This window comes from Trichosurus vulpecula, chromosome 4 (assembly GCF_011100635.1).
Source record: "Trichosurus vulpecula isolate mTriVul1 chromosome 4, mTriVul1.pri, whole genome shotgun sequence".
Lineage (NCBI taxonomy): Eukaryota > Metazoa > Chordata > Mammalia > Diprotodontia > Phalangeridae > Trichosurus > Trichosurus vulpecula.
In genome coordinates, this window is record NC_050576.1 from 161,395,316 (window position 1) to 161,403,673 (window position 8,358).

At 51.9% G+C, this 8,358-nt stretch overlaps 1 protein-coding gene across 1 annotated transcript; it reads left to right on the top strand.

The window, feature by feature from the left end:
• Positions 1-424: 424 nt before the first annotated feature.
• MEX3A (mex-3 RNA binding family member A) lies at positions 425-6,540 on the top strand. The gene is made up of 2 exons (XM_036757785.1): positions 425-878; positions 5,411-6,540. Exons 1-2 carry the CDS (start codon positions 425-427, stop codon positions 6,538-6,540), a joined length of 1,584 nt encoding a protein of 527 aa, XP_036613680.1.
• Positions 6,541-8,358: the final 1,818 nt, after the last annotated feature.

An 8,358-nucleotide genomic window follows, 5' to 3' on the forward strand; every position in this document is an offset into this window, starting at 1 on the left:
CCCCGCCCCCCTGCTACCTCCACCTTCACCCCCAGAGAGGGGAAGAAAGCAGCTCTCTTGAATTTGCTACAACTCCCCCAACCCCCCCCCCCGGGGGCTGGGGGAGAGGGGAGTCAGATTACAGGGTGTTTGGGGAGGGGGGCGCAGGGGGAGGGTCTATCTTTCTATCTTGTTTTCTTCACCCCCTCCCCAGTTCTTTGTTCCCCCCTCCCCACACCACACACCCCCTCCTCTCCCTTCCCCTCCCCTTCCACCTCTCTCTCTCTCTCTCTCTCTCTCTCTCTCTCTCTCTCTCTCTCTCTCCCCCTCTCCCTCTCCCTCTCCCTCTCTCCCTCTCCCTTTCTCCCTCTCTCTCTCCCTTTCCCCCCCTCCCTTTCTCCCCCTCTCTCTCCCTTTCTCCCTCTCTCTCAGCTTTTGTTTCGCCATGCCTAGTCTTGTGGTATCTGGAATAATGGAAAGAAATGGGGGATTTGGGGAACTGGGATGTTTCGGAGGAAGCGCGAAGGACCGGGGTCTCCTGGAAGACGAGCGGGCCCTCCAGCTCGCCCTGGATCAACTCTGCCTCCTTGGTTTGGGGGAGCCCCCCGCCCCCACGGCGGGTGAGGACGGGGGAGGTGGGGGGGGCAACGCCTCCGCCCCGCCAACTGCTCCCCCTCAGCCTGCCCCGCCGCCGCCACCCCCGGCGCCCCCGGCGGCCCCGCCGGCGGCCCCCCCGGCCCAGCCGCCCCAGCCACCGGCGGCCCCTAAAGGGGCAGGCGATGCCAAGCTCTGCGCCCTGTACAAAGAGGCCGAGCTGCGGCTCAAGAGTAGCAGCAACACCACGGAGTGTGTCCCCGTGCCCACATCGGAACACGTGGCGGAGATCGTGGGCAGACAAGGTAAGTGGGGGAAAGGGGGGAGGCACTGGGACCCTGGCATCCCCGCCTGCTCCCCTCCCGCCCATTCCAGCATCCTCCTTCTCCCGGGCCAGGAAAAGTTCATTCCCCCCTCACCAGCCCCTAGCTCCATCCCTTCACCACAAAGGGGGACCCGCCTCCGCCCCCAATTTCCAAGTGACATAAAGTTCCCTTCTGATCCCCACTGGGATCGTTCCGGGGCACCCCCTAGATTCTCCCCTAAGACAAAGAAATACTAACAACGAGGGAGTCGGGTTTAGTGGTCTTGCAACCCAGACTGGATTCTCAGAGGGGGTGTCCCTTCTGAGCTGGAAAAGCTAGAGGAATGTGGGGATAGGCACTCCTTTGCACCTACTCCCCCTTGGCAAGTGGGCGGGGATTAGAGGAGGGGTGCCCTGCAATCGCTCTGGCCCCCGGAGTTACATACTTTTGGGGGAGATGGAGCCTGGGAAGCTGGGACTGGGTGTCTCTTTGTTGGACTGAGTGTTGGAATGGAAGGGGGTGTGGCTGGGGGGGAAGGGCTGGAACCTGGGGGAGGGGCAGTAGAAGGGTGGGTGGGGGTGTATAGACTATAGGAGGTGGGGGCTTCAGATCACCTCTCCACCAAAGTTCGAAGGCTGGGCTGGGGGTGGCATGGGGTGGGGGCTCCCTCTAAGGAGGTCCTGGGCCTTGGATCCTGGTCCTGTCCCCCACCCCTCCTCCCTCTCTCCTTCTCTTGCTCTAGCTTTTGTTCTGGGTTGGCAAGCCCAGGGGTGACAGGAGGAGCCTGAGGAGTGGGTTTGCTGCGGGTGGAGTGAGAAAATGGGGGTTCTGGGAAGCGGGAGCTAGAGACCCGATGTCTGGAGAGATTGGGCTCGGGGGAGGAGTTGAACCTGAGCTGGGGGGTCGATTTGCAGAATCAACCTAGTGTTGTGTGTCTCTACCACACCCTCCTCTCTAGCATCCCTAAGCTGAGAGTTGGGAGGTAGGAAGAGTCCCAGAATAAGCAAACAGGGGTCTTGAGGGATCCTTCCTTCTGCAGGTTTTCCTCAGGGAGGGAGGGGGTGGATCTAGAAATTGCAAAGGGACTTGCAAAGGGAGAGGGGGAAGGAGAGAAGGTGGGGCTGTCCCAAGCCTTGGAAACAATAGAGGGGTAGGATTCTGACTGGGAGCTGGGTGGGGGGTGGCAAAGGGACCGGAGTCCTAGTTAGTGCTAATTTTAAAAACTCCACCCTTAGAGGTGAGGGTTTAAGGGGGAGATTTGTGATGGAGAACTAAGTAGAAGTATGAAGTTGCTTTCCTTCCCACCCTCCCCAGATCAGGTGCTATCTCTTTGGGAATGCTGGTTTAGAAAGTTGAATTTTCTGTTGTCTTCAGAACAGAGATATCCTGAGAAGTGGGATTGTAGGATTGGGAGGCTGACACATTTTCTCAGAGAGGGGGAATTTTGAGAAGCTCCTCAGACTGGCTGGATCCCCATGAGATATTTTTTTTCCTCTGCCTCTATATCATGTGGGCCAATCCTCAAGTTGGACCAGGAGAAAGTCTCCAGTTCTGAAAGGAAGGATAGGGGATTCACTCAACTCCTGACAGTCAGGAAGTCTTCCCTTCAGTCTAACCTCCATCCCTCCTGCTGTAGCACCAATCCTTTCCTGTCTGCCTTGAACCCAAAGTGAGTCTCCACATCCAAAGAATCCCCTTCATGTGGTTTTTCAGCTACTCCCTCCACTCCACCTCTACCCACCTCCGACAGCTTCCGAGCCCCAGGATCTCTACCTCTTGTTCCTAGATCCTTGCTTCTCCTTTTTCCCCAGGCCCCTTTATAATGTGCCCGATCCCACTTAAGTTCTATGTCCCAAACTTGGATACAAGTGTTCCTTCAGAGGTCTTTGCAGCACAGAGGTGCTGAGGAAGGAAACCCCTCACCATTCCCCAAGTCTCCCTGCATACAGAATAAATAACTATGGACATTAAAGTAGGTGGGATGGGGAGCCCAGTAGCAAGTAGGATAAAGAAGACGACTGTTTTCTAGTCTTCCCAGTTAAACTAGCTTGTAGGAGGAGTTTGTCTGGAGTAGGACGTGGGGAGACAGGAGAACTATGAACTAGGGCTGTGGGAGAACCAGTAAATTGGGAGGTAATAGAAGACTTTGATCTGGGGATATTAGTTAGAGAGAGTCAAATCAGAAAGCATTTATTGAATGCCTCCTATGTGCCAGACACTGTGCTAAGCTCTGGGGAATACAAAGAAAGGTAAAAGACAGTCTCTGCTCTCAAGGAGCTCCCAGATTAATGAGGGAGACAACACGTACACAACTATGTCCAAACAAACTATAGACGGGGTAGATTGTAGGTAATCGAAGGAGGGAGGGCCTAGCATTAAGGGGAATTGGGAAAGTCTTCTGGCAGGAGATGAGAGTTTAGCTGGGACCCGAAGGAAGCTAGGGAAGGCAGGAGGTGGAGATTAGGAGGAAGACAACTGAAAGCATGGGGAGCAGCCAGTGAAAAGTCAGGGAAAGTCAAGGCAGTAGGACAAGGGTTCATAGGGTCTATCTAGGCTCCCTGAAGTCCACAAGTACTGGTTCTCCCACAGCCCTAGTGCATCAATGTGTGGGAAATTTTGTATATGTTTCAAAATGTGATGTGCTTGCATTGGGATGGGGGAGAATGTGGATGTGTCTAAGGTAAGTGTGGATGTTGTGTGAGACAAGAGTGTCTGTGAGAGCGTCTTTTGGCTTTATCTCAGATACATAGTTGATAACTGTGGGTTGTTTGAACATGTGTATTTTGTATGTATATGTGTGCATGGGGGGATCAGGGTGTGAATTTTGTGTTTCTATACATGTATGTTTATATATGTGTCAGTGTGTATTATGTGTGTAGCTTGCCAACTGGTGTAGTGAACTGTATGTGATTTGTGTAGGGGACTAGAGGAGCATCCCTGCCTGAGATGTTCATATCAAGTGTCCTGTTTGTTTACTTCGTGTCAATATCTCCTACATAGGAGGAGGTGGTTCACGGGGAGAAGAGATAAGAGATTCTCTAGTCCTCCAATGGGAGTGGAGGGTGGGCCCTTAGTTTAAGTACCTACCCCCTACATACACACACACACACACACACACACACACACACACACACACACACACACACTCATTCACTTTTCCTTTCCATCTCTCTCTTTGTCTCTGCCTTTCTCCTGTTCCCCCCGTTTTGTACCCAGCTTCACAGCTATAACACTTCTCATCTAGCCCCCAACCCCAAAGCTGGTGAAGAGTTGTGGCAGGGATCCATCCACCTTACTTTACCCCTACCACACATACATGTATCCTGGCCCCTGCTCTCCCCTCATCTTCATGAGGGAGAGGGGTAGTGGACAGGAATTATAGGCCCAAGATAACATCTTTTATCACTTCTCCCACTCTTCTGTAACTAGTAAGGGCTGAACTTGAGGACCTAGAGGGCCACATGTGGCCTCGAGGCCACCAGTTCCCCACCCGTGGCCTAGTCTTATTTCTTTCCTTTGCCTGGGTCTGTTTATTTCTGCAAACTCTGTATGGACATGGGAATATACAGGGATCAGAGTTAAATCAAAACATAAGTGACTAGAAGGAGAGTAGACAAAGATCAGCAGGGAGAGACAGTGAGTACATTGGGGGGGGGCTCTGAGTGAATTGCAAGGGGTCTTTCATTGAGGTCAGTGGATGGATTGGGGCATTAGTGAGTGGATATAGGAGGTTAATAGATTTTTTAGAGGCTCATTGAACAGGTTTGGGGAGCTATCAGGTGGATTGGAAGATCAGCAAGTAGATTGGGGGTCAGTAGGTAGTAAGTAAATGGGAAAATCAGGTAGATTAGAGGCTTAGTGAGTGGTCCAGAGGGGTATTGGGTAGATTGGGAGCCAGTAGGTAAACTGATTTGGAAGTCATGAGTATTTTAGGGGTCAGTGAATAGATTGGAAGCATGTGTGTGAGTGTAGATTTGTGGTTTGAGTAGATTTTGAATCAGTGAGTATTTGGGGGGATCATTAAATAGGCTGAGGGTCAATAGGTAGATTGGGGATCCATCGTGCAAACTGAAGGATCAGTGAGTACTCACCAAGACCCAATGAGTAGGCTTGGGTGGATTAGTGTGTAGATTATGAGAGAGGTCACTGTGGGGATTTTAGGTCCAGTGGGTCTGTGGGTAATTTGAGAAGACAGGGAATATATTAGGAGGGTTATTAGGAAGATAAGGGGTCAGTGGGTAGTTTAGAAAGGTTACTGAATGGACTTGGGGGTCATTGGTTAGGTAAGGGTTAATTAGTGGATTGGGAAGATCAATGGATTTAGGATCAATTGTTGGATTTGGGGAAGAGTAAATAGATTGGGGGTCATTTAATGGATTGGGAGAGACTATGGATGTATTAGGGACAAATTAAAATATTAAGGGGTCACTGCGCACTGAGTGGTCTATTCTTGGCTCAGATTAATCCTAACTTTCTGTCTTAATAGAGGTCCCCTATATTTCTTCTCTATTCTCTTTTTCCTTTTCCCTTAGGCTGCAAGATCAAGGCCCTACGAGCAAAGACTAACACCTACATCAAGACCCCTGTGCGAGGTGAAGAGCCAGTATTTATGGTGACAGGACGCCGGGAGGATGTGGCCACTGCCCGACGAGAGATCATTTCAGCAGCTGAGCACTTCTCCATGATCCGGGCCTCTCGAAACAAGTCAGGTGCTGCCTTTGGAGTAGCACCAGCTCTCCCTGGCCAGGTCACTATTCGGGTTCGAGTACCGTATCGTGTGGTGGGGTTAGTGGTAGGGCCCAAGGGGGCCACCATCAAGCGCATCCAGCAGCAGACTAACACCTACATCATCACACCCAGCCGGGACCGAGACCCTGTCTTTGAAATCACTGGTGCGCCAGGCAACGTGGAACGAGCTCGAGAGGAGATTGAGACCCATATTGCTGTTCGCACTGGCAAGATTCTTGAGTACAACAATGAGAATGACTTTCTATCAGGTAGCCCTGACCCTGCTCTGGAGAGCCGCTATTCCGAGGCCTGGAGAGTCCATCCACCAGGTTGCAAACCCCTCTCCACCTTCCGACAGAACAGCCTTGGTTGTATTGGAGAGTGTGGTGTTGAGTCAGGATTCGAGGCGCCACGGCTCGGGGAACAAGGGGGTGACTTTAGCTATGGTGGCTACCTGTTCCCTGGCTATGGGGTTGGCAAGCAGGATGTGTACTATAGTGTGGCTGAGACTAGTCCTCCACTCTGGGCTGGCCAAGAGAATGCCACCCCCACCTCCGTCCTTTTCTCCTCTGCCTCCTCATCTTCATCCTCTTCAGCCAAGGCCCGGGCTGGTCCCCCAGGGTCACACCGCTCACCAGCCCCAGCGTCAGCATCGTCAGCTGTCCCAGAGCTGGCTGGGCTTCCAAGGCGACCACCTGGGGAACCCCTCCAGGGCTTCTCCAAACTTGGGGGAGGTGGGCTGAGGAGCCCAGCTGGAGCAGGGGGTGGGCGGGACTGTATGGTGTGCTTCGAGAGTGAGGTCACGGCAGCCCTGGTCCCTTGTGGACACAACCTCTTCTGCATGGAGTGTGCTGTACGAATCTGCGAGAGAACCGATCCTGAGTGTCCTGTTTGTCACATTACAGCCACACAAGCCATCCGAATATTCTCCTAAATACCCCTCCCCGGTTTTGGCTTCCCTCCCTGCTTTGGACTGAGTTTTCCACCAGGGTCCTTTAGAAATTGGCAATCTTGTGGGGGCAGGGTGTTTAAAGATCCCTGATTTGGGATTTGGGAGGAGGAAGTCCTACTTGCTCGGGGTAGGACGTGGGTCTTATGCCCTCCCAATGGCCTCATGGTGAGGAGATGAGGGAGGGGCAGACTGGGAATGAATGACATTCCCTTTGAGAGTTACAACTCTTATACCTCAATAGACCCTCAAATCTGGAAGCAGCTAAGAGAACCTTTTATATTTTGCAGGGGGCGAGATCTCATCACCCCAACCCCTCCATTCACTAAACCACCCTTTCCCTTTCCTCGGTGATTGTTGGGAAGACAGGGAATGAGAAGTAAAGATACCATCTGAATCTTAAAGGGCTACTAAACCCCTAGAACCCAGAATGCTTTAATTCCCCTAACCCATAATTCCTGATTTCCAGCCTCTGACCTCTTAATCTGCCCTAACCCTTGTCACCTTTTCCCACCCCTACCTCCCAAAAGACACACATACATTTAGGGAATCTCAACTCCTGGGCTTTTCCTACCATCCCATTTTGGGTGACCTTTGTTTTGGGGTAGGGCAGAAGTCATGGGAGTTCCATTTCTCCCCTCTTCTTCTCTCCACTACAGTATTTTCAGAAGATTGTTGGGGAGAGAAGAATAATGAGGGGCTAGGGTTTGGGAATTAAGGTATCCCCTACAATAAGCACTGAGTTAGAGGAACAAGTGGGGATGTTCTCTGTGTCTCTTAGCTCTTACTTTCATATACTTGTCCTTTTCTCTCTAGTCTATCCCTCCACTGTTTCTCCTTCCTCTCTTCATTTCTGCTCCACTTTTGTATGCCCCCATCTCCCTTGTCACTCTCTCCTCTCTATCTCACTCTTTCTCTCCTGTCTCTTTCATCCCCTTTCCTTCTGTGCCCTATCATCTCTTTCCTCTCCCCCCCTTTCCTTTCCTCTAGTTAAGCTCAGCTTTTGGGAAGCCATGTTCCTCTGGAGGGAGTTGGGGTGGGGGGAGGGGGTACACCTCCATGACCCTTTCACATTCACATTTACTAGATCTCACCAACTGCTTTCCATTCTCACCCCCACCCCTGCCACTATTCAGAGCCTCCACCTCTCTCCCCTCTTACAAAGGAAATTCTCTGAATGCCCAAGAGAAACTCACCCTTCTTTCTTCAGCATCACCAGGCATCTGAGGGGCATTAGGGGGAGGTACCTCTACTCCTTGACCATCTGTTGGCATTAAATTTGTGTATCTGTTGTGGCGAGGGGCGGGGGTGTTCATCTGAGGGGAATGATCGGTTGGCACTGGCCTGGATGGGGAAGGAATGAAAGCTGATGCCCTATAGTTGGGGATCCTAATTGTTCTGTGACCTGGTAGGGGCAGGAAACTATGTGGAAGAAGAGTGAGAACCCTACCCAGTTGTGGGGATATGTGGTCCTGCCATGTTTTTCTATCTTTGTTCATTGTGTTGAGCTCAAAGTCCCCGTCCAACAGTTTGGGCATGGGAAGGTGACTTGAAGAGAGAGCCATGTAGGATGTTGGGGAGGGGACCTCTCACTGGGAGCTGTTCTGAGGATTATCTGGTTGGGAGAGAGGATTTGATACATCATCTTTTCCCCTCCCTTCTTGCCCACATCAGGGCTGCTGTTGACCTCTTGACACTCCCCTGGTTCTGCTGGCCAGGCTGGGGAAGGGGCAGGAGAGTGAGAGTCCTAGGTGAACCCAGGGACCCTTGTATATAATGGGGTGGGACTATTGAGTGATCTCT